Source organism: Argentina anserina, chromosome 3 (genome assembly GCF_933775445.1).
Source record: "Argentina anserina chromosome 3, drPotAnse1.1, whole genome shotgun sequence".
Taxonomy (NCBI): domain Eukaryota; kingdom Viridiplantae; phylum Streptophyta; class Magnoliopsida; order Rosales; family Rosaceae; genus Argentina; species Argentina anserina.
Window position 1 is genome coordinate 7,328,514 of NC_065874.1, and position 26,610 is coordinate 7,355,123.

Here is a 26,610-nt window from a genome sequence, read left to right on the forward strand (position 1 = left end):
TCCGTTTAATTCTATGATTCATATTCCAAATAGTGATGGTAGTATGGATATAGCTAGTTTTCATAAATGTGTGATCTGTAATACTACAAGTGATCATTTTTCCTTCCCCCCTGATCGATGCGATGAAGACCAGTATGTTTAGTGCATAAGATGAGCTATATGTGATGAACCAAAAGGTGACACACTAAGTTCATACGTGATACGTGACAACTCAAAAAACAACGAAGAAATGCCTCTATTTTTTTAAAAAAGTTTGGAACCTAGCCTAGTTGAGAGGCTCAGTCCCACGTCTGGTTCTGTTTATTAAAAAAATAAAAAATATATATATAATAGTGAAGATTAGACCACCTTACAAAGAGAAAAAGAACGACAAAACTTAAACAAATAAGACACAAAAAGTAAAATAAACTCATGTATATGCATACACGAACGCAGGAAAATAGTACCAATAAAATCGCTAGAATCGATCCCATAGCGTTTTTAATAATTTATACAAAAAAGCTCTTCAAGATTTTCAACACGATGTAGATGCAGTCTTATGTGACTCAGTTGAGTTTGAGGCTCAAATCTGCAAATATTCTTGAGCTTCCAGAGAATTACAGGCCTGTTGAGGATGGAGTAGAGCAGGATCGAGATGATACAATGGCTCTGCAGTCTCATCTAATTTCAAGATAAATCATAAACCATGTTATTGTTTGGGTTAATTATATTCTTGTATACAAATACAATTTTTGTCACCAATTAGGGGAGGAATACATAGTCACTACCCTCTGATTTGCAACACATTTTTACTGACTTTGCCGTAGGTATAGTAGAACATCATATGCCAATTCACTGTAAGAGAGTCAAATATCTAAACCCTAAAAAATATAAAATGAACGGATCACTTACACACGAGTCCAATCTTTTTGTTGGCCCTGCAAATTAGCGTACTTGTGATTCTACTAGATCACTACAAGAGTTGCAGTTACTATTAGTCAGTTCACCATCAATTTGCACCGATATAAATATTTCATACTACCTAGAGACAAGAGTGCTAGAAGATGCTTAAAATTATCCTGTTGTATCAAGATTAATTACTACAATCAACATATTACTTGCATTGTCTACAGTTATACTATTTTCCATATGACAAATTGACAACTAAAATTGAGTTCTTATTAAGAGAGGTATGAACAGAGGAATAAAATAAAAAATCTGCTAAAACTTTGAAAAGCTAAGATGTTTTTCTTTTTCCTTTACAAAGCGAATTAATGCCAACTAAGCCAAAAACACTGAGGCACACGGCTTTATTACGGAAGTAAATTTACCGACCACCATTTTTTTGTCCATTTCTTTAAACTTATGACATGTGTTTTTTCCCAACTCATATTTAATTAATAATTAATTAATTGGACACATATTATGAGTTAAAAATGGTGAGCACAAAATAAGCACAAAAATTTTGGTCGGCGAATTTGTTTCCGACTTGTTGTTGTCCTTTCTGCTGCTTATGCATAAAGTTGATACCTATTACACAATTACACGTGCACATTTAGTGACTACTTTCCATTCTGCTTATCCATAATATAGATAGGGAACGACGTACACCCATATTAAGTGACTACTTTTCATTGTCTTCTTTCCCGATCATGTTTTCTATGGAAACGTGCAACTTTCAGTGCAATTGCTAGTGCTACCTTCTTTTTGATAGTGTCAAAGAATTGGAAATAGGTTTACCTCCATGACTTGTACAGAATCAACGTGCCGAAAACACCCCAAAAGCCTACATCAAAGCCAAGAAAAACACTAATATAGAAACCAAACTTGTCAATGACATCTACATGACTACATGATCTTTATCGTCTTCTGCATGAGGCACATCGTCTTTTGCATGAGGCACATCATCATCATCATCTTCTCCTGGACATTTTGAAAGAGGAAGCCCACAGAATGAAGGATTATTGCCTTCATAAATGGATGGATCATCGAGCGACTGAAGTTGGCTGCCCGAAGGAATCCTACCACTCAAGTTGTTGTAAAACAAGTTCAAGTGAGACAAGAATGTCAGATGGTTTTGGGAGAGGTCAAGTGTTTCGAGCCGAGACAAGTTTCCTATCTTGGAGGGGATATTTCCACTTAATAGATTCATCAACAAGTTCAAGGTACTCAATGCCATTAGACCACTTATTTCTTCAAGAATTTCACCTTCCAAACCATTTGATGAAACCTGGAGGGGGCCATCAGATAGATTATGGTTAAATCTAGGTTATATAGATTTGGAAAGTTGAACCAGAAAGGAAGGTTCTCGCTTATTTGGTTGTTAGATAATTCCCAAATAGATTTGAGAAGAGATACTGGACAACCATTCCTCTGGTATTGCACCCGAGATTCCAACATTCGTAAGTATGGCATCTGAGAGCTTTGTTTGAGATTGAAGCCATAAAGGAAAGCCAGGGCCTACTTGGAAGTTCTCCATCTCAAGTATATGGAGCTAGAAAGGAGGAATCCACTTATAATCAGTCAAACTGAAAATGATGGGCACAAGTTGGTATGTGCTTACTCGGAAAGACTCTAATCTTGTGAGATCTATGAAATGGGCTTCCGTCAAACTCCCTACCCATGAACTATAGTGCAGATCAATGCTCACAAGCTGAGAGAGTTGTCCCACACTCTAAGGAATGGAACTATTAAAATGATTACTGTTGTGACCAAGATGCTGCAGGTTTTTCAGCATTCCCAACGAACTAGGCAACTTTCCTTTCAGCCCACAGAAATACAAATCTAAGGACTCCATTCTATTAAATGAACAGTTTGAAAAACCACCCAAAAACTCTTCAAACCCTCAATCAAATGTGTTGCTTGAAAGATCCAATGACTTGAGCTTGCACAAATTTCCAACGAATTTGGGAACCTGACCGTTGAGTCCCGTACCAAATAACTTAAGGTGTTCTAGCAAAATTTAAGGGTTGCAAATTCAACTAAGGGGTCACTGAAATGAGTAAAACTTAGATCAAGTTTTGAAAGGCTGGAAAGATTGAAAATTCATTTAGGAAATGAAGAATTGAAAAGAAATTGCTTTGACATATCAAGGACATCAAGTGATATCAAATTAATGGAATGTAGTTAGTGTGGAATGATTTAGATATGACAATATGACAAATGCAACTCTAAGAGTGAAGGAAGCTTGTTAGCAACATGTAGCCAACTAGCTCCTGTCTTGCTAAGGTCTACACCTCCGAGATTGAGGTACTTCATGAAAGAGAGACGGGATAGCCAATTCAAGTTTTTGGAATGAGAATAAGAATAAGAATAAGAATAAAAACCAGCATCAAGCCCAAAATGAAGGTCAAGATAGTTCAAATTTAAGAGGATACCAAGAGAAGAAGGAATCTCTCGAGAATTTGAGAGATTGAGATACTTTAAACTTGTTAGCTGCCCAACGAATTTTGGAATGTGAGTCTCATTGACGTCATTGTTGCTTAAATCCAAGTAACGCAGATGTTTCAAGCCAAGCAACGAAGGATTAATTAGCTTACCGCGCAAAAAAAAGTATCTTCATACACCGTGTAGTTCCACTGAAAGTCTTTTAAGGGAGTTAAGGGTGTATGTATTACGGAGGTCAACCATAGCAACATGGCATGTGCGGTTGTTGCATGAAATCCCTCTCCATCGACAGCATTGGTGACCAACCCAAGAAGAAAGCCTACCAGACGGGTCAGTGAGATCTTGTTTGAAGTTGAGAAGTGCTCGTCTCTCTTCCTCCATGCACGATTTCACAGTACTGCTACTGTTTAGGCATGGAGAGGACAAAATTAGCAAGAGCAGAAATTGAAGAGTGAGGCGAGAGAAGGGGTTGAAGTAAGCATGGAAATCCATAATTAACATCAGGCTCTCTGTTTGTTGCTTATGGATGGGATGCATAGCACAAGTGAATTTATAGCCCTCTTCTGATATTTTGAAGTCACATTCTCCACCCATTTTGAAAATTGGCTCGCAAGTTCTTACTCTGTAATTAGCTGAGAAAGATTGATGTGAATTTCGTACTAATATTTATTTCTTGGATGACTCCAACCGCAAGTGTCAATTTGAATATTTTCTCTATAACAGCCACGCCTCGGCAAATGAGTGTTTCTCCCCTTCCTGGCTTGTCACAATTTTACAAGTCGAGCTCTGTTTCAACAAAGACTCCCTGCCGTAGTCTTCACTCTTCAGAGTCTGCTGCAAGCTTCCAGTTCTAGATAGGTCAGGAGAAGTGGACAGATTCATGTTTTTGTTACTTCTGGTAATTGACGTGTAATTCGGTGGACATAGATCCGCTTAACATATCTACAGTTCAGATACTGGAAGTTGGAACCCTCAGAAATTATATGGGAGAAAAAAAAAACCAAACCCCTGAGTATTGTGCATTAGCACGAGTACAAAGCAATGATTTTAATTTGGAACCTTGAAAGGCCTCAGAGATTACATATATTAAGTGTAAACCACAGTAGCAATTTCTCAAAATCTGGTTATATATCTCTCTAAGATGGCAACACACATCAGCCTCTCAGATATGACGCCTCTTAACCTTTGAGCCCTTGCCCTTGCCGTGACGCCTTCTCTTGCCGACCTTGAACACCCGTTGGGATTTCTTACCCACCCCACCAAACGGCTTTAAGGAACTCTTTGTCTGACTGCCATCAGCCATCTCCACATCTGCAAATGGAGAAGACAACATATAGATCAACAAACTTCAAGACAACAAAGAGTGAAGAACTGAAGTAGATGTTTAAATTCAAAATTTCAGTGGTATGTCAAATGTTCTAATTCGCGGGTAAGCTGGTGAAACAGCAAGCTTATCCACCCAAAAACAAACCAATCCTATAACGTAGCGTTCTCTCTATTCCGATGACCATCTAATACTAATCAATCAGATCCTGTATCGACTGTATAACTCTTACGAATCTACTTGGAGGAACCGGTGAGACAGAACAATTCACTGATATATGCCAAAAGTAAAATTTCACTCATGCTTTTCATATGTGAATATGATCTGGTGGGATGCTTGAAATCCAATTACTACGTATAGATAAACCATAATGATAAAGAGCACTGAAACACCCTCTTCTTCGAATTCCATGAAAAAAACACCTAGGTACTATATCAACTTAATCTACATGGATCATACTAGCCCGATACGAGTTATACCACAAGCTCGCATCCACATATATAGAGAACAATATATGCAAGACATTGGCACCTGATCATATTCTCGTTTCAGATGCATACATAGTAAGATCATTGTAGGCAAATACACGAACGTGTTTATTTTAGAACAAAAGGCAAAGCCAATTGGGTTCACATCAAGTTCAAGCAATACAATTCAGCCAAAACTAGCAAATGGGTAGTTGAAGAGAAGCATACCCATGGCGTTATCAGACGGCGTCGAGGTGCTGACGGGGGTGAACTCCATGGAAGACGAGGCCTTAGAGGAGGACTTGACGGGCAGCTTAGGGGCAGCGAGGGCAGCTTCTTGGGCAGCGAGCTTGGCCTCGTCTTTCTTCTCGTAGTAGGGCTCCACCATGTCTCTGCGAATAGCTCGCAGCCTCTTCTCTCTCTTGCATCTCATCGACTTCGCCATTGCTCTCTGCTTCCGAGCTCCGCCGCTTTCTTCTCTTTTTGCTTTTGGTTTTTTTAGGGTTTTTGCGAAATGAGTGAGGGGTTTTGATTCGGGGGTTTTTATAGTTTGGGCGAGTTTGTCACTGTTGTTTGGGCCTGATCTGTCGGGTCGGGTTCGAGTCCTTAGAAGTTCAGAGGCCCTAGTTTTTGTGGAGTGAAATTTGGGCGGGTCAACCCGAACCCGAATGAGAGAATGTTCAACTTTGCTTGATCAGAAGAACTAGCGAAGTTGAATTTCTATTAGAAATCAATAGGTTGTCTGTGAGTTGTGACATGTTAGTCGTTTGAATGAGCGACTCCTAATGTTACTCCATCATAGTGAACTAGAATAGATAAGCTGAGGAGTTTGTACGGTGCTCAAAAACATCAGGTCAAGATTTAGATCAGAAAAACTTTGTGGCTAAATTTAGTTTATAGACTATGAGCAAACAACTTGGTGAGTAAACTAATCATCTTCTCATCAGTGATGGCATCCAAAGATATTCAAAACACTCTGAATTCCACCATTAAGAAATCATTGTCGCTTGATAGAAATACAATCTAAGGTTAAAAACTGGTTTATGAATCTACTGTACCAGCAAGCATGGGAGGAATTCCATCGCCACCAAGAATACCTTGGTCCCACCTTTGATTACATATGAGATGTTCCAAAACACAATACTTAGTCCAACAGTACTCCCAACTTAGGAGGCTAAAAGAATAATGCTAGCTGCTATACTAATGTGTTTAGCAATGTCCCTTTTTCGTTTTACAGAATTATCATATCATCATCATAGCCATGTGAATTAGCTATATAACTGAAAATAATTTCTCAAGATCAAATCTACAAATGGAGAAGACAACATATAGATATAGCTAGTTTTCATGGATGAATGATCTGTAATACTGCAAGTGATCATTTTTCATTCCCCCTGATGCAATAAAAACCAGATATAGTTTGGTTAGAGCATAAGATGAGCTATATGTGATGAACCAAAAGGTGACACTAATAACAATAAAATCCCTAGAATCGATCCCCTAGCCTTTTTAATAATTTCTACAAAAAAGCTCTTCAGGATTTTTCAGCACGGTGTAGATGCAGTTTTATGTGACTCAGTTGAGTTTGAGGCTCAAATCTGCAGCTGTTCTTGAGCTTCAAGAGGATTACAGGTTCTGTTGAGGATGAAGTAGAGCAGGAGATGATGCAAAGGCTCTGCAGTCTCATCTAATAAAGGTTTATTATCTATATTTTGCAAGGTAAATCATGAACCATGTTATTGTTTGGGTTTTATTCTTGTATACAAATACAATTCTTGTCACCAAAAGTTTCAAGAGGACTTAGGGGTGGCATGCATAGTCACCCCCCTCTGGTTTGCAACACATTTTTACTGACTTTGTCGTATGTATAGCAGATCATCATATGCCAATTCACTATAAGACTCAAATAAAAATCTAAAATAAAATTCTAAAGTAAAGGGATCACATACACACGAGTCCAGTCTTTTCGTTGGTTCGCCCTGCAAATAGTCGTACTTGTGATTCTGCTAGATCACCACAAGAGTTGCAGTTACTACTACTGCAAATTATGCCACAGAGAAGTTCACCATCAATTTGCACCGATATAAATATTTCATACTACCTAGAGTGCTAGAAGATGCTTAAAATTACCCTGCAGCTGTTTCAACTTTCAAGGTTATTTACTACAATGAAAGGCTCACCATCAACGTTACTTGCACTATCATTCTACAGTTCTACTATTTGCCGATCAGAACAATAAAATTGAGTTCTTATTCAGACATGTATGAACAAAGAAATTTAAACAAAAGTTAAATAACTTCCTAAGTCCATTCGGCATTTGCGCAACATTCAATTTCTGAGCATCAGTAATACAAGGATAGAGTGTCTTCCACAAGGAATTACAAAATTGCTCAACATGTGCCATCTACTTATGATTCACTATAGTGGAATGTTTCCACACATCCAATTTAGCAAGGGGACTAAAGCGCCATCAAATATTTGTGAGGTGCAGAAAATGTAATGTGTAATGAATATTGAATCAGAATGAGATACTTTTCAGACTTATTGGGAACTTGATTCAACTCAAATCCCTCGAAATATCGAATATGAAAGAAAGAGTTGATATTGACTTTTGGGTTTTAATTAGAAACTTGACTATGCTTCATACATTAGATTTATGAGCATGTAACGAAGAGAAAATTCTTCAAGTGAAAGAAAAATCACCACCACTTTCCGCACATTTAAAAATTTTATTTGAAAGGCAAACTACAAAACGTAGTAATACGTTGGATGTATTCATTGCATAGCCTCACAAATCTACTGATGCATTGATCTAGACTAGAATACGATTTACTTTCCACATTGAAGCATTATCCAATATGTCAATTCTCAATCTAACTAATGCATGCGTTTGGGAAGAGTTAAGTTTCCGCAAAGGCTTTGAAAGCAGGTGAAATTACAGTTGGTGACTTTTAACTCGTTGAAAAAGATGACGATTGAAAAATGAATCATGTCGAATCTCTGTTACTTAGGGATTGACAATTGCATAAAATTGAAGACAATGTCACTGGGCCTTGAATATTGTTCTAATCTACAAACTATGATCCTAATGGATGTTCTAAGACAAATTATAGACCTTATTCGGAAAGGAGATGCAAATCTCTATTAAAGAACAACATATCCGAACGATCATACATAAACAATCATCTAATCGGTTATTTAAAAATTTGGCTTAATAATTATTTCCCCTACAAGTTACGTATTTACCCTTTTATCATTCAATACAAATAGTGGTGCACACTTGTGACACTATACTGCAATGACTGCACGAAAAATTTATAAGGGTACACACTTGTGACACTACACTGCAATGACACTTGTGAAGGTCTTTCGTTGTCTCTTGTAGTTTACAGTGTTATGTCATCAAAAAAGTCACCAAGTGAATGGCACAGAGTTTTAAAGACTTTAAATTGGTATTTAGACAATAATTCAATCCTCAACCATTTGAAAATCTTATTATTTTCTAAATTTTAATGATCTGATGTAACAACTTAAACATTGCTTATTTTATTGTTCATTTTTCTCGGAAGGTTATGTTATCTACTAGAAAATGATCAATGAATTGTGCATAATTAAATGGTTTGTTCAACATAAGAATGAGATGATCACGCCAAAATAATTTGCATAATGATATCTTTTGGGATTTTGTGCACTTCTGCAGCACATTGTAAGTTGTTGAGTAAAATGAATAAAGTAGATCGAGAAAAGTTAAGATGCATTATCATATGCGAGAGCTTTTTTGTCGAAAGACAAAACAGAAAATTTTGGTAATGTTTACAACGGCCAACAAATAATAGATGAGATGTCAACCCGTCGGTTGACAATTCACAAATTGGAAGGATTAAGCAACCTAGCCCGGGTATATCAAAGAATAGTTCCTTCTTGTATTTGCAACTGACATGTCCTCATTATTAGATGGACTGCTTTCACATTTCAAATGTTGAGAACAATAGACTTAGAGGATGTCTAAATCGATATACTCCCAGATGCAATCATATACTTTTTCAATTTGAGATATCTAAACCTGTAGAGCATCTCTCTAATTAAAGAACTTCTCAATTACATTGGGCGTCTGCACAACCTTCAATTTCTTAGCATCAGTAATACAAGGATAGAGTCTATTCCATAAGGAATAACAAAGTTGTTATGTTTCGCTATAGTGAAACGTTTCCTGGCTTCCAATTTAACAAGGGGACTAAAGCATCATCAAATATTTGTGAGTTGCAGAAATGCAATGTGTAATGAATATTGAATCAAAAAGGGACACTGTCAGCCTTATCGGGAACATGACTAAACTCACAGCCCTCGGCATATCGAATATGAAAGAAATAGATGATATTGACTTTTGAGTTTCAATTAGAAACTTGACTATGCTTTAAACATTAGATTTATGAGTAAGTATGAAAAGTTTTATTTGAAAGGCAAACTGCAAACCATAGCAATACCTTGGATGTCTTCATTGCATAGCCTCACAAATCTATTGATGCATTGGTCTAGACTAGAAGACGATTTACTACCCCACATTGAAGCACTTCCCAATCTGTCAAGTATCAATCTAGCAGAGACTTTGTAAAGTTAGTGGAATAACAGTTGGTGACTTTTGACATGTTGAATAAGATGATGATAGAAAAAGAAGACATGTCAAATCTTTGTTACTTAGGAATTGATAATTGCATTGAAATGAAGACAATGTCAATGGCCTTAAATTCTTTTCTAATCTACAAACTATGATCCTGATGGATATTTTAAGAGAAATTATATACCTCATTCGGAAATAAAGTGCATATAGCTATATATTAAAACACATCGCAGTGATTATATATAAATAATCATCCAACTGTTTCTTGAAAATTTTGGTTTAATAATTATTTCTCCAGTAAATTACATATTTATCCTTTTATCATTCTATACAAATAATAGTGCATACATGTGACACTATACTAAAATGACTGCACGAAAAACTAATAATGGTACACACTTATGATACTACATTGCAATGACACTTGTCGCACTACACTGAAATTACACTTGTGACATTCGTGAATGTCTTTCGTTGGCTCTTGTAGTTTTACACAGTGTTATGTCATAAAAAAAATCACCAAATGAATGACACATAGTTTTGAAGACTTTAAATTGGTATTTACACAATAATTCAATTTTTAACCATTTGAAAATCTTATTATTTCTAAGTTTTAATAATATGATGTAACAACTTAAACATTGAAAATGATGAATGGATTGTGCATTATGTTTTGCTCAACATAAGAATGAGATGATCACGCCAAAAGAATTTGCATAATGATATCTTTTGGAATTTTGTGCACTTCCGCATAAGTTGTTTAGTGAAATGAACAAAGTAGATCAAGCAAAGTTAAGATGCATTATCATATGCGAGAGCTTTCTTTGTTGAAAGACAAAACAGAAAATTTTGATAATGTTTACAACGGCGGACAAATAATATGAGAGATGTCAACCCGTCGGTTGATAATTCTCAAATTAGAAGGATTAAAATCAACCTGACCCAGGTATATGAAAGAATCGTTCCTTCTTGTATTTGCAACTGACATGTTTTCATTATCAGATGTACTGCTTTCACAATGGAAATTTAGGAGGATCAATGATACAAGAATGAAGTCTCTTCCATAAGGAATAACAACGTTGTTATGTTTCGCTATAGTCGAACGTCTCCTGACTTCCAATTTAGCAAGGGGAATAAAGCATCATCAAATATTTGTGAGTTGCAGAAAATGCAATATGTAATGAATATTGAATCAGAATGAGATACTTTTCAGACTTATTGGGAACTTGATTCAACTCAAATCCCTCGAAATATCGAATATGAAAGAAAGAGTTGATATTGACTTTTGGGTTTTAATTAGAAACTTGACTATGCTTCATACATTAGATTTACGAGCAAGTAAGGAAGAGAAAATTCTTCCGGTAAGAACAAAATTACCACCACTTCCGCACATTCAAAAGTTTTATTTGAAAAGCAAACTGCAAAACGTAGCAATACATTGGATATCTTCATTGCATAGCCTCACAAATCTACTACTACATTGGTCTAGACTAGAAGACCATTTACTACCCCTCATTGAAGCAATTCTCAATATGTCATTTCTTAATCTAACTAATGCACACGTTAGGGAAGAGTTGAGTTTCTGCATACCCTTTGTAAGCTAGTAAAATTACAGTTTGTGACTTTTGATTCGTTGAAAAAGATAATGATAAAAAAAATGAATCCTGTTAAATCTCTGTTAGTGTAGGATTGATAATTGCATGGAATTTAAGACATTGTCACTGGGTCTTGAATAATTTTATAATCTACAAAGTATGATTTGGATGGATGTTCTAAGAGAAATTAAGGCAATATCACTAGGCAATGAATATTTTGCTAATCTACAAATTATGATCCTTATGGATGTTCTAAGAGAAATTATATACCTCATTCGGAATGGAAGTTCATATTGCTATAAGTTACAACACATCTCTGCAATCATACATAAAAAATCGTTTAACAAGTTCTTTGAAAATTTGACTTAATAATTATTTTCCCTGCAAGGTACGTATTTACACTTTTATTATTGTATACAAATAATGGTGCACACTTGTGACACTACACTGCAATGACACTTGTGGCACTACACCACAGTTACAATGGTGACACTACACTGCAATGACATTTATGAAGGTATTCCGTTAGCTCTTGTTGTTTTACAGTGTTTTGAAGACTTTAAATTGGCATTTACATAATAATTTAATACTCAATTATGTGAAAACTTTGTTATTCTTAAGCTATAATAATCTAACATTATATTTTAAATATTACTTCATTTATTGTTCCTTTTTACTAGACCACGATGATTGAAGTTTCATATCAAGAATGGCGGGTATCTATATGGTCATGGTTTGATATCCCTCTCAAAGTACTAGACTCAGTTTTAGTACAAGTGAGTGAAACAATGAATCAAATGACTACTGTTGAGAATTATTGAGTCACAGTCATAGAGAATGGGTGGTCCACTAAGGTTGGGCATAGATGAAGACCGAAGACTATGAAGAAAGTCTATGGTCCTCGATTTAGACTAACTACCCTAATATCATGTGTAAATGTATGGATTTAACCTTCCTTTTTTTATTTCTTGTAATTTGTATTTGCATTTTTTGTATAAGTGCGGCTATTGCCACCGCATTAACTCTTTTGTTTACCCCTCAAAGATTTAATTACTGAAATACTATATTGCCCAAATACAAAAATGATTGTTAAGTACACCAATTTTTTAAAATACATATCTAATTAATTATATGTATACAAAAAATAATTAATTTGCCATGAAATATTATTATTTTCTACCCTAATTAAAAACATTTATCTCTTATTCATTGAAAATTTGCATCTTTTCTGTTCGATATTCATATGATATTCGTTATTCAAATATTAAATAATTACTGTTAATACCTGATGAACATCACAAATAAAAATTCTAACACCAAAATCAATCTTTTTGCATTGCTTAAAGTTGATAATCTATGATTTTTTTCCACCACTCAAAGTTGTTAATCTATTATTTTGGCATTTATATTAGATAAACACTTAATTATTTTTAGAATAAATTAAAAAGAAATATATAATTAAGAAAGCAATATATGAATTAGATTATGATTATATTTGGAAACTATATCATTCATTTTATATTGCTGTAAATTAATTGAAAGATTGTCTCTAAAAATTATATTTTTCAATTCGATATGTCATCTAAGGACAGTTTTAGAAAAATAAGTGGATGAAATAAGCAAATTTAATGTTAAATTTAAAATGCATGTTGAAATGAGTAGATGTGGTGAACAAAGTAGATAATGCGGTGGCAATAGTCGCACCCTTTTTGTATTTCACTTTTTGAATTCTCCCATAGTCCCATATATTATTATTTCAGTTTATATTTTCTACGGTATTAGTATTTCTGACAAATTCAATTTTTGGTGAAGCTGTTGACACTAAAATATGGCTTCTAGTTATAGTAGCTCGCATTTACCTGTGTATATTTCCACGGACGATACACAATCATTTCAAAGAAATAATATAGTTGGTTTATCAATATGATTTAAAATTCATAATTTCCCACTTTGCACAGGGAAGTAGGGTTTGATCAAAAGACAAATGAGGCTTCTAATTGTGAGCCTGTAATTGAAATGTAATAAACTTTTTCAAGAATAAAGTCTTTTAAAAAAAACCAGGAGCTCATATTTGCAGAATTACTGTTTTATCGGCAGAGTGAGACAAATCTACGAGTGAGGGCAAAATAAGAAGTCTTAAACATAGAATAACTATGGACACAATATATCAGTTATGACTATCAACGATGACTCAATTAAGTAAACACCTTGCATAGTTGAACCAAGTAGAATTGTGGCTCTGTTAAATCTGGGGGTTTTAGGAGCTGGTCTCAACCTAGGTTGGCGGTGAAGAAGAAAAAGAAGATGAGAGAGACGTTGTCTTTTAATCAAATTACTACTTTGACTCAGATGTGTGGCATTATTGTGCTAAATATGCTACCTAGGGTTAAAAGTTGGAACTATGGGGACTTGGCACGAGATATTTATTCTAAATATACAATACTTTACCATTTTTTTACTAGGGGAAAAATCTGAAAACTTATGGGGCAAAACTGCATCACAAGGCCAGATTTCATAATCTCAGTGTGGGCACTCGTCCTTAGCTCGCTCTGCCAATTTACACACTTTTACGTGTAATTGATGGATGTTTCAGCTAAAATGGTTGCCCATCATATTTAATTTTTTTCTTCTAATTGTTATTTTTGGATTCACATCAAATGAAATTTTTACAGTGTGTCTAATATTTTGTACTGATTATATCGGTTGGAGTCAAACTTGGGTTGCTAAATTGTTGTTCAACTTAGGTCCACTAATATTAATACATTAATAAGCATTTTAACTAATTACGACTAAATAAAATACAAGTCCTCAAGTTGAAGATACCCATGTGTCGAGCATAACTGTTTCTGTAGAACTTACCATAAAAGTATACCTGTAAATGATGGCAACAATCCTGAGGTAAGAGCATATGAAGTTTTGAACAAAAGAAACTTCCTAAGTCCATTGGACGTTTGCGCTACCTTCAATTTCTGAACATCAGTAATACAAGGATCGAGTATCCTCCACAAGAAATTACAAAGTTGCTGAATGTGTCATCTACTTATGTTTCGCTATAGTGGAACGTTTCCACACTTCCAATTTAGAAAGGCGACTAAAGCGCCATTAAATATTGTGAGTTGCAGAAAAATGTAATGTGTAATGAATATTGAATCAGAAGGGGATATTGTTAGACTTATCGGGAACCTGACTCAACTCACATCCCTCGACATATCGAATATGAAATAAAGAGATGATATTGACCATTGGGTTTCAATTAGAAAATTGACTATGATTCAAACATTAGATTTACGAGCATCTAACGAATATAAAATTCTTCCGGTGAAAGCCGAGTCACCATCAATTCCGCAAATTCAAAAGTTTTATTTGAAAGGTAAACTTCTTATCGTAAAATATCATGGTTTTTTCATTGCATAGCCTCATAAATTTACCGATGCATTGTTTTAGACTTGAACACGATTTATAACCCTACATTGAAGCACTTTCCAATCTATCAATTCTCAATCTATCTAATGGAAGTGTTATGGAAAAGTTGAGTTTCCGCAAACGCTTTGTAAAGCTGATGGAATTATAGTTGGTGAATTTTTACTCGTTAAAAAAGATGACGATAGAAAAATGAGTCATGCAAAATCTCTATTACTTAGAAATTCACAATTGCATGCAATTGAAGACAATGTCACTGGGTTTTTAATACTTTTATAATCTACAAATTATGATCTTAATGGATGTTTTAAAAGAAATTATAGACCTCATTCGGAATGGAGGTGCACATCGTTGTAATTTACAACACATCCTAACAATTATAAATAAACAATCATCCAACCAGTTCTCTAAAAATTTGCCTTAATAATTATTTCCCTGCAAGGTAAGAATTTGCACTTTTATCATTCTATACAAATAATGGTGCACACTTGTCACACTACACTGCAATGACACTTGTGGCACTACACTGCAATTACACTTGTGACATTACACTGCAATGATGCTTGTGAAGGTCTTCCGTTGGCTCTTGTTGTTTTACAGTGTTATGTCGTCAAAAAAGTCACAAAATGAATTGTACAGAGTTTTGACAACTTTAAATTGACATTTACATAATAATTCAATATTTAACCGTGTGAAAACCGTGTGCTTCCTAAGCTTTAAGGATCTGACGTGACAGATTAAGCATTGATTCCTTTATTGTCTCCTTCTCCCGGAATATTATATTATCTACTAGAAAATGTTGAATAAATTTGGCACAGTTGAATGGTTTGTCCAACATGAGAATGAGGTGATCACACCAGAAGAATTTGCAGAAGGCTATGTTTTGGATTTTTGTGCGCTTCCGCAACACATTGCAAGTTGTTGAGAGAAATTGACAAAGTAGACCGAGAAAAGTTAAGGTGCATTATCTTATCCGAGAGCTTTCTTTGTCGACAGACAAAAAAGAAAAGTTTGGTAATATTTACAACGGGCGACAAATAATAAACGAGATGTTAACCAGTCGGTTGACAATTAATAAATTGGAAGGAATTATCAACCCGACTCCGGTATATGAAAGAATCGTTCATTCTTGTATTTGCAACTGACATGTCCTCATTATCAGATGCAAAGCTATCACATTTGAAATTGTTAAGGACTCTAGACTTGAAGGATGTCTAAATCGATATACAATTGGTGACTTTGTATCAGATGTGTTAGGAAAGAGTTGAGTTTCCACAGAGACTTTGTAATGCTAGTGGAATAACAGTTGGTGACTTTTAACTCGTTGAAAAAATGACGATTGAAAAAGGAGTCATGCCAAATCTTTATTACTTAGGGATTGACAATTGCATGAAATTGAAGACAATGTCATTGGGTCTTGAATATTTTTCTAATCTACAAACTATGAACATGATGGATGTTCTAAGAGAAATTATAGACTTTATTCGAAAAGGAGATGAAAATCTCTATAAAAGCACAACACATCTGAACGATCATACATAAACAATCATCTAATCAGTTATTTCAAAATTTGCCTTAATAATTATTTCCCCTACAAAGTACGTATTTACCCTTTTATCATTCAATACAAATAGTGGTGCACACTTGTGACACTATACTGTAATGACTGCACGAAATATTTATATGGGTACACACTTGTGACAGTACACATCAATGACTCTTGTGTAGGTCTTATGTTGGCTCTTGTAGTTTTACATAGTGTTATGTCGTCAAAAAAGTCAAAAAATGAATTGTACGGAGTTTTGAACACTTTAAAATGACAATTAAATAATAATTAAATATTCGACCAAGTGAAAACCTTGTTGTTCCTAAACTTTAATGATCTAACGTTACAATTTAAATATTGTTTATTTTATTGTTCAATTTTCCTAGAAGATTATGTTATCTACTAGAAAAGTCTGAATAAACTATGTATAGCTGAATAGTTTGTTCAACATGAGAATGATGGGATCACGCCAAAAGAATTTTCAAAAGACTATCTTTTGGAATTATGTGTGCTTCCGCAACACGTTGCAAGTTGTTGAGAGAAATTGACAAAGTAGACCGAGAAAAGTTAAGATGCATTCCCTTATGCGAGAGATTTCTTTGTCGACACACAAAAAAAAAAGTTTGGTAATGTTTTACCACAACCAACAAATAATAGAAGAGATATAAACTCGTCGGTTGATAATTCACAAATCGAAAGAATTAATAAACTCGGCCCCGGTATATGAAAGAATCGTTGATTCATGTATTTGCAGTTGACAAGTCCTCATTATCATATGCACAGCTTTCACAACTGAATTATTGAGGACTCTAGACTTGGAGGATGTCTAAATCGATATACTACCAGATGTAATCACATACTTTTTTCAATTTGAGATATCTGAACCTGAATGACGGCTCTCTAATTAAAGAACGTCCTAAGTCCATTAGGCATTTGCGCAACATTCAATTTATGAGCATCAGTAATACAAGGATATAATCTCTTCCACAAGGAATTACAAAGTTGTTCAACATGCGCCATCTACTTATGTTTCGCTATAGTGGAATGTTTCCACACTTCCAATTTAGCAAGGGGATTAAAGCGCCATCAAATATTTATGAGTTGCATAAATGTAATGTGTAATGAATATTGAATCAGAATGAGACACTGTCAGACGTATCAGGAACATGACTCAACTTGCAGCCTTCGGCATATCGAATATGAAAGAAATAGATGATATTGATTTTTGGGTTTCAATTAGAAACTTTACTATACTTCAAACATTAGATTTATGAGCAAGTACGAAGAGTATATTCTTTCGGTGAAAGCAGAATCACCACCACTTCCGCACATCCAAAAGTTTTATTTGAAAGGCAAACTGCAAAACATAGCAATACCTTAGATGTATTCATTTCTTAGCCTTACAAACTATTGTTGCATTGGTCTAGACTAGAAGACGATTTACTACCACACATGGAAGCAATTCCCAATCTGTCAATTATCATTCTAGCTAATGCATGTGTTATGAAAGAGTTGAGTTTCCGCAGAGACTTTGTAAAGCTAGTGGAATAACAGTTGGTGACTTTTGACATGTTGAATAAGATGATGATAGAAAAAAGAAGTCATGTCAAATCTTTGTTACTTAGGAATTGATAATTGCATGGAATTGAAGACAATGTCAATGAGCCTTAAATTCTTTTCTAATCCACAAACTATGATCGTGATGGATATTTTAAGAGAAATTATAGACCTTATTCGAAAATAAAGTGCATATCGCTATCTATTAAAACACATTGCAGTGATCATACATTAACAATCATCCAACTGTTTCTTTAAAAATTTGGTTTAATAATTATTTCCCCTGCAAGTTACGTATTTACCCTTTTATAATTATATATAAATAACGGTGCATACATGTGACACTATACTACAATGACTGCACGGAAAACTAATAATGGTACACACTTGTGACACTACACTACAATGACACTTGTGAAGGTCTTTCGTTGGCTCTTGTAGTTTTACACAGTGTTATGTCATTAAAAAAGTCACCAATGACACAGAGTTTTGAAGACTTTAAATTGGTATTTACACAATAATTCAATTTTTAACTATTTGAAAATCTTATTATTTCTAAGTTTTAATGATTTGATGTAACAACTTAAACATTGCTTACTTTATTGTTCATTTTTCTCGGAAGGTTATGTTATCTACTAGAAAAGGATGAATGAATTGTATATAATTAAATGGTTTGTTCAACATAAGAACGAGATGATCACGCCAAAAACATTTGCATAATAATATGTTTTGGAATTTTGTGTACTTCCCCAGCACGTTGTAAGTTGTTGAGTGAAATGAATAAAGTAGATCGAGAGCTTTCTTTGTCGAAAGACAAAACGGAAATTTTTGGTAATGTTTACAACGGGCAACAAATAATAGATTAGATGTCAACCCGTCGGTTGACAATTCACAAATTGGAAGGATTAATCAACCTCGCCCTGGTATATCAAAGAATAGTTCCTGCTTGTATTTGCAACTGACATGTCTTTATCATCATATGCACTCCTTTCACAATTGAAATTATTGAGGACAATAGACTTGGTAGATGTCTAAATTGATACACTGCGAGATGCAATCATATACTTTTTCAATTTGAGATATTCGAACCTGGAGGGCAGCTCTCTACGTAAGGAACTTTCTAAGTCCAGTGAGCATCTGCGCAACCTTCAATTTATGAATATCAGTAATACAAAGATAGAGTCTCTTTCACAAGGAATTATAAAGTTGCTCAGCATGCGGCATCCACTTATGTTTCGCTATAGTGGAATGTTTCCACACTTCCAATTTAGCAAGGAGACTAAAGCGACATCAAATATTTGTGAGTTGCTAAAATGCAATGTGTAATGAATATTGATTCAGAAGGGGCATTGTCAGACTTATCGGAAACATTACTCTACTCACAGCCCTCGGCATATCGAATATGAAAGAAATAGATGATATTGACTTTTGGGTTTCAATTAGAAACTTTACTATACTTCAAACATTAGATTTATGAGTAAGTACGAAAAATATATTCTTTTAGTGAAAGCAAAATCACCACCACTTCCACACATCCAAAAATTTTATTTGAAAGGCAAACTGCAAAACATAGCAATACCTTGGATGTCTTCATTGCATAGCCTCACAAACCTACTGCTACATTGGTCTAGACTAGAAGACGATATACTACCATACATTGAAGCACTTCCCAATCTGTTAATTATCAATCTAGCTAATGCATGTGTTAAGAAAGAGTTGAGTTTCCGCAGAGACTTTGTAAATCTAGTGGAATAACAATTGGTGACTTTTGACATATTGAATAAGATGATAATAGAAAAAGAAGTCATGTCAAATCTTTGTTACTTAGGGATTGATAATTGCATGGAATTGAAGACAATGTGAATTGGCCTTAAATTCTTTTCTAACGTACAAACTATGATACTGATGGATATTTTAAGAAATATTATAGAGCTCATTCGGAAATAAAGTGCAGATCGTTATATATTAAAACACATCACAGCGATCAAGTGGTTCTTTGAAAATTTAGCTTAATAATTATTTCCCATAAATGGTACGTACTTACCCTTTTATCATTCTATACAAATAATGGAGCACACTTGTGACACTACCCTGCAATGAAACTTGTGGCACTACACTGCAATAACTCTTGTGGCACTACACTGCAATTACACTTGTGAAGGTCATCCGTTGGCTCTTGTTGTTTTACACAGTGTTATGTCGTCAACAAAGTCACTAGATGACTGACACAGATTTTTAAAGACTTTCAATTGAGATTTACATAATAATTCAATTATCGACCATGTAAAAACCTTTTTGTTCCTAAATTTCAATGATTTAACGTTACAGCTTAAGCATTGTTTCTTTTATTGTTCCATTTTCCTAGAATATTATGTTATTTACTAGAAAAAGGCTGAATAAATTGTGCATAGCTGAATGGTTTGTTCAACATGAGAATGAGGTAATCACACCAGAAGAATTTATAGAAGGCTATCTTTTGGAATTCTGTGTGTTTCTGCAGCACGGTGTAAGTTGTTGAGAGACATGAACAAAGTAGGCCGAGAAAAGTTAAGATGCATTACCTTATGCGAGAGCTTTCTTTGTCGACAGACAAAAAAGAAAAGTTTGGTAATGTTTATAACGGCCGACAAATAATATAAGAGATGTTAACCCGTCGGTTGACAATTCACCCGTCAGCTTAAACATTGCTTCCATTATTGTTCCTTTTTCAGGAAGATTAGGTTATATCGTGGAAAATAAATTGTGCATAGTTAAATGGTTTGTGCAACATGCGAATGTGGTTATCATGCTAGCAGAATTTGCAAAATGATGTTTTTTGGAATTCTGTGCATTTCGACAAATAATAGAAGAGTTTTCAACTCGTCGGTTGACAATTCACAAATTGGAAGGAGAAATCAACCAGGCCCCGGTATGTCAAATAATCGTTATCTTCTTGTATTTGTAACTGACATGTCCTCATTATCAAATGCATTGCTTTCACAATTGAAATTGTAAAGGACTCTAGACTTGGAGGATGTCCAAATCGATAAACTGCCAGATGCAATCGTATACTTGTTTAACTTGATATATTTGAACTTGAAGAAATGCTCTCTAATTAAATAACTTCCTAAGTCCATTGGGCGTCTGCGCAACTTTCAATTTCTAAACATCAGTAATACAAGGATATAGTCTCTTCTACAAGGAATTACAAACTTTTTCAACCTGCACCATCTACTTATGTTTCGCTATAGTGGGACGTTTCCAGACTTCCAATTTAGCAAGGGGACTAAAGCGCCATTAAATATTTGTGAGTTGCAAAAAATGCAATGTGTAATGAATATTGAATCAGAATGGGATACTATTAGACTTATCAGGAACCTGATTCAACTCACATCCATCGACACATTGAATATGAAAGAAAGAGATGATACTGACTTTTGGGTTTCAATTAGAAACTTGACTCCACTTCAAACTTTAGATTTACGCACAAGTAACGAATATGAAATTTTTTCAGTGAAAACATAATCTCCACCACTTCTGCACATTCAAAAACTTTATTTGAATGGTAGAGTGCAAAGCAGTGCCTTGGTTGTCTTCACTGCATAGCCTCACAAATATATTGTTGCATTGGTCTAGACTTGAAGACGATTTACTACCTCAAATTGAAGCACTTCCAAATTTGTTAATTCTCAATCTGACTAATACATATTACATATGTTGGGGAAGAGTTGTGTTTCGCAAAGGCTTTATAAAGCTGGTGGAATTACAATTGGTGGATTTTGACGCGTTGAAAAAGATGACGATAGAAAAACGAGTCATGTTAAATCTCTATTACTTAGGGATTGATAATTGCATGTTGAAGACAATGTCACTGGGCCTTAAATATTTTTCTAATCTATGATCTAGATGGATATTTTACGAGAAATTATAAATCTCATTCGGAATGGAGATGCAAATCGCTTTAAGATACAACACATTTCAGCGATCATACATAAATAATCATTAAAACGGTTCTTTAAAAATTTGACTTAATAATTATTTTCCCTGCAAGTCATGTATTTACCCTTTTGTCATTTTATACAATTAATGATGCACACTTGTGACACTACACTGCAATGACTACATGGAAAACCAATAATGGTACATACTTGTGACACTACACTGCAATGACCCTTATGACACTACACGGCAATGACACTTGTGAAGATCTTCCTCTAGCTCTTGTTGTTTTACAGTGTTATGTCATAAAAACATTAATCAGATGAATGACATAGAGTTTGAAGAGTTTAAATTGACATTTACATAACAATTTATTGTTCAACTATGTGAAAGCTTTGTTGTTCCTAAGCTTCAATGATCTGACATCTCAACTGAAGAATTGTTTTCTTTTTTCGAAAGATTATGTTATTACTGGAAAAGACTGAATAAAATGTGCATATCTGAACAAATGTGGTGATCACGCCATAATAATTTGCATAATGCTATATTTTAGAACTATGCGCGCTTCCGTAGCATGTTGAAAGTTATTGAGAGAAATGGACAATGAAGACCAAGAAAAGTTAATATGCATCACCTTATAAGAGAGCTTTGGTAGACACAACATGTATTTCGAACATTGGACATGGCAAGTGGACAAATTCACGTTTTTATTACTTCATGTTTATATTACTTCTGGTAATTTGGTAGACACAGATCCGGTTAATGTACCGGAGCCCTCAGAAATTATATGGGAGAACAAAACCCAAACATGTAAATCCCTGCTTGAGTTACCACACAAATGAAGCACATATTGCATTAGCATGAGTACAAAGCAATGATTTGTTTTTAATCAATACTCGAACCTTTCGATTAAAAAACAAGGGCGGAAGCCACAGAAAAAAAACTTACAACGAAACAATGAGAAAAAGCAACTAGCTTACTTCTAAAACTAGACAAAGACAGAAATCCATAACAAAGACCAAAAGAAACAGCAGAACAGAGGGCTAGGGAGGGCCTGGAAGCCCGTCATTTCTCAAAACTTGCAGGAGGGAGGTTGGGGGCACATTTGCCCAATCCGAGGAGCACAACCTTGCCATGGCTAGCTTTGACAGGCAGCTGCGCGGTTAGCTACTCGAGGAACCCCGTTCCACACTATTTCATCAAATGAACACCTCAGCAATGATTTTAATTTGGAACCTCAGAAGGGAGCTACCTCACAGATTACATATAATGTCATATATCAAGTGTAAACCACAATAGCAATTTCTCAAAATCTAGTTAAATCTCTCTAAGATGGCAACACACATCAGCCTCTCAGATATGACGCCTCTTAACCTTTGAGCCCTTGCCCTTGCCGTGACGCCTTCTCTTGCCGACCTTGAACACCCGTTGGGATTTCTTACCCACCCCACCAAACGGCTTTAATGAACTCTTTGTCTGACTGCCATCAGCCATCTCCACATCTGCAAATGGAGAAGACAACATATAGATCAATAAACTTCAAGACAGCAAAGAGTGAAGAACTGATGTAGATGTTTAAATTCAAAATTTCAGTGGTATGTCAAATGTTCTATTTAACGGGGACAAGCTGGTGAAGAAGCAAGCTTATTCCCCCCCCCCCCCCCCCCCCCACCACCAAACAAAAACAATCTAATCTTATAACATCACACTCTCTATTCTCATGCCCATGTAATGATAAAAGTAAAATTTCACTCCAGTACGTAGAGATAAACCATAATGATAAAGAGCACTGAAACACCCTCTTTTCGAATTCCATGAAAAAACACCTAGGTACTATATCAACTCAATCTCCATGGATCATACTAGCCCGATACGAGTAATACCACAAGCTCGCATCCACATATTTAGAGAACAATATATGCAAGACATTGGCACCTGATCGTATTCTCGTTTCAAATGCATACATAGTAAGATAATGGTAGGCAAATACACGAACGTGTTTATTTTAGAACAAAAAGCAAAGCCAATTGGGTTCACATCAAGTTCAAGCAATACAATTCAGCCAAAACTAGCAAATGGGTAGTTGAAGAGAAGCATACCCATGCCGTTATCAGACGGCGTGGAGGTGCTGACGGGGGTGAACTCCATGGAAGACGAGGCCTTAGAGGAGGACTTGACGGGCAGCTTAGGGGCAGCGAGGGCAGCTTCTTGGGCAGCGAGCTTGGCCTCGTCTTTCTTCTCGTAGTAGGGCTCCACCATGTCTCTGCGAATAGCTCGCAGCCTCTTCTCTCTCTTGCATCTCATCGACTTCGCCATTGCTCTCTGCTTCCGAGCGCCGCCGCTTTATTCTCTTTTTGCTTTTGGCTTTTTTAGGGGTTTTGCGAAATGAGAGGGGTTTTGATTTGAGGGTATTTATAGTTTGAGCGAGACGGGCGCTGGATGCTTGGGCCTGGTGTCGGGTCGGGATCGAGTCCTTTGAAGTTCAGAGGCCCAGTTGTTTGTTTTGGGTGAATTTGGGCGGGTTAACCCGAACCCGTGAGATAATGTTCAACTTTGCTTGATCAGAAGGACTAGCAAAGTTGAACTTCTATCAGAAATCAATAGGTTGTCTGTGAGTTGTGATGTTAGTTAGTCGTTTGAAATGAGCGACTAGTAATGTTACCGGTCTTAATTATTAGCAATTGACATCGTGAGATGGGTGGGTATCATGGTTTAGTTTCTTCTCAGGACAAAAACATGAGCTGCTTTTCATCTCCAATGTAAAACTCGATCAGTGTACAAAAACATCAGGTCAAGATTTAGATCAGAAAACCCTTGTTGCTAAAATAGTTTATAGACTATGAGCAAACAACTTGATAAGTAAACTGATCATCTTCTCATCAGTGATGGCATCCAAAGACATTCAAAACACTGAATTTCACCATTAAGAAAGCTTTTGCAAAAGGTAGAGGCAAAAGGAAGGGGGAAGAATAGGTGATGGATCGATTGAGACACTGCTGGTGTGGCAGGCTCTTTGGCCACATCAAACAAAAGAACTGAATTCGGAGGAATAACGCACGAACCTGCGTCATACAAGATAAATAATAAGGAACGTGAGCCTACCAAGTCAGAAGAAGGAGATAGCGAAACGAAATAGAAGGGCAGTGTTCAAGAAATGAAGAACATCAATGCTTTACCTCCTCTACACCCAGCTCCCCGTGCGCCATACGCAAGTTCTGCAGGGATCTTCAAGGTGCGCTTCCCCCCTAATAGAGTTTCGAAGAGAATAAACTGTGCTTGATAGAAATACAATCTAAGGTTAAAAACTGGTTTATGAATCTACTGTACCAGCAAGCATGGGAGGAGGAATTCCATCACCGCCAAGAATACCTTGGTCCCACCCTTTGATTACCTATGAGATGTCCAAAGCACAATACTTAGTCCAACACTCCCAAAATAGGAGGCTAAAACTCCCTAAAAGAGTATTGCTAGCTGAAATACTCATATGAGTACAGAGAAAGCAAAGTCCCTTTCACTTTTTACAGGATTATCATATCATCATCATTGGCATGTAATTACCAATGTAACTGGTAGATATGCTGCAAATAATTTCTCAAGACCAAATCTTAAACCTGGATAAAGTTGCTAAATTTCATTCTGGGATAGGAGTACACTAAACAGACAAAGCAAATAGCCGATAATCACGAACGATGGCCCTAAACCAGTTAACTGAAATTCTTGAGTTGTGCAATCAATATACTTTGAGGCCAAAAACACCATTCAGTTTCGAGAAATTATATTCCTGTATATTTAACTTAGGGAAAGGCAAATCATACCAGTAGCTACTACCTGCACCTTATGAACATCTTTCATACCTCACCAGCACCGATTCGAAACGTAAGGGGCTTCCCCCGATTATAGCTACTATCGAACACTTTGCCATTCTCCAGTTTCCCAGTATAGTGTACCTGTGAGTTTGTATTGCAAAATCAAACTACCACTCATGAAATGCTTGAAGAACTAAATGCCATGTGAACTTTGATTTCTTAAAAGTTTATTGTCCCAAGCAAAAATAAGAAATAAGCACGGTAATCATGTTGACTAATCAAAAACTAGCCTTTGGTAATTTGAAACAACGCATAATTGGTCTTGTTTATACCTTAATCATCTGTCCCTTAACAGCCTCAGCTCCATCTCCCACTACTTTATCACAGTAAGCTAGTCAAGAAGGAGCTTCTGTAAATTCACACAGAGCCACTTCAGCTGCTTCAGTGGGTTGAACTGGCAAGAGCACATCAACAAGACCAAAACAGAAGCCAAAACCAATTGCTTCCCTCCTCCGCAATAAACTTGGCTTCCCATTATCTAACTGCAGAGCTTGTTCAGATGAAGATGTACTTTTCTGGGACTGCCCCAATATTTTGATTCTTGAGGTTTCAGGTGAACTGATATCCTTCTGTGGTAAAACACCAAGCGTTCTTAGCTTTCTGGGATTGCAAGTTCCAATTGAAGATGCCAACGAGCTCATTTCGACCAGCAGTAATCTGAGAGAGAGAAATCAAGATTTGGCTTCTACTAAAATTATAGTGTTGGAAACTAAACCCAAATAAGGATCTTACATGGGCTTGTTGGTGACCAACATACATAGGCCCAATAACTCCACCTAGCTCTGTTAATCCACATCTTATCAAAATTGAAGATTGGAGACCATATTTTTGCCTAGGACAATCATCATCTATAAAAGTTGCCTGTGGCATATAGAATTGGTTTTCTCTGCTAATCCACTTGAACAAAACTAGAGCCCCTTACGTTCCTCACCT

General features: G+C 35.7%; 4 protein-coding genes and 1 pseudogene across 4 annotated transcripts; 1 reads left to right on the forward strand and 4 right to left on the reverse strand.

Moving 5' to 3' along the window:
- Window positions 1-1,819: 1,819 nt before the first annotated feature.
- Window positions 1,820-2,776, reverse strand: LOC126786931 (receptor-like protein 50). The gene is made up of 3 exons (XM_050512885.1): window positions 2,683-2,776; window positions 2,543-2,595; window positions 1,820-2,209 (listed from the first exon to the last, which is right to left on the reverse strand). Exons 1-3 carry the CDS (start codon window positions 2,774-2,776, stop codon window positions 1,820-1,822), a joined length of 537 nt encoding a protein of 178 aa, XP_050368842.1.
- Window positions 2,777-4,377: 1,601 nt separating this feature from the next.
- Window positions 4,378-5,658, reverse strand: LOC126789296 (uncharacterized). The gene is made up of 2 exons (XM_050515425.1): window positions 5,386-5,658; window positions 4,378-4,677 (listed from the first exon to the last, which is right to left on the reverse strand). The coding sequence occupies exons 1-2, from the start codon at window positions 5,600-5,602 to the stop codon at window positions 4,529-4,531; spliced, it is 366 nt and encodes a 121-aa protein (XP_050371382.1). The 5' UTR covers window positions 5,603-5,658; the 3' UTR covers window positions 4,378-4,528.
- A 12,589-nt stretch (window positions 5,659-18,247) lies between these two features.
- On the forward strand, window positions 18,248-21,773 carry LOC126786932 (disease resistance protein RPM1-like; annotated as a pseudogene).
- A 908-nt stretch (window positions 21,774-22,681) lies between these two features.
- On the reverse strand, window positions 22,682-24,200 carry LOC126789297 (uncharacterized). The gene is made up of 2 exons (XM_050515426.1): window positions 23,911-24,200; window positions 22,682-23,313 (listed from the first exon to the last, which is right to left on the reverse strand). The coding sequence occupies exons 1-2, from the start codon at window positions 24,125-24,127 to the stop codon at window positions 23,165-23,167; spliced, it is 366 nt and encodes a 121-aa protein (XP_050371383.1). The 5' UTR covers window positions 24,128-24,200; the 3' UTR covers window positions 22,682-23,164.
- Window positions 24,201-24,553: 353 nt separating this feature from the next.
- LOC126789295 (peptidyl-prolyl cis-trans isomerase FKBP13, chloroplastic) lies at window positions 24,554-26,554 on the reverse strand. Its single transcript, XM_050515424.1, is given in 6 exon segments — window positions 24,554-24,873; window positions 24,988-25,056; window positions 25,139-25,202; window positions 25,666-25,758; window positions 25,950-26,334; window positions 26,410-26,554. Coding segments are annotated over 6 exon segments (828 nt in total). The 5' UTR covers window positions 26,433-26,554; the 3' UTR covers window positions 24,554-24,679.
- Between the last annotated feature and the right edge of the window lie 56 nt (window positions 26,555-26,610).

What these genes read in the sequence shown, in the direction of transcription:
- LOC126789297 (XM_050515426.1), bottom strand. Translation starts at nt 24,127, where the DNA reads ATGGCGAAGTCGATGAGATGCAAGAGAGAGAAGAGGCTGCGAGCTATT. An exon ending in GCCGTCTGATAACGGCATGG is followed by an intron (nt 23,314 to 23,910) that starts GTATGCTTCTCT and finishes CTCCATTTGCAG; the next exon opens with ATGTGGAGATGGCTGATGGC.
- LOC126786931 (XM_050512885.1), bottom strand. Translation starts at nt 2,776, where the DNA reads ATGGAGTCCTTAGATTTGTATTTCTGTGGGCTGAAAGGAAAGTTGCCT. An exon ending in GCAGCATCTTGGTCACAACA is followed by an intron (nt 2,596 to 2,682) that starts GTAATCATTTTA and finishes GTTCATGGGTAG; the next exon opens with GGAGTTTGACGGAAGCCCAT. An exon ending in CAAGATTAGAGTCTTTCCGA is followed by an intron (nt 2,210 to 2,542) that starts GTAAGCACATAC and finishes GGCCCCCTCCAG; the next exon opens with GTTTCATCAAATGGTTTGGA.
- LOC126789296 (XM_050515425.1), bottom strand. Translation starts at nt 5,602, where the DNA reads ATGGCGAAGTCGATGAGATGCAAGAGAGAGAAGAGGCTGCGAGCTATT. An exon ending in GCCGTCTGATAACGCCATGG is followed by an intron (nt 4,678 to 5,385) that starts GTATGCTTCTCT and finishes CTCCATTTGCAG; the next exon opens with ATGTGGAGATGGCTGATGGC.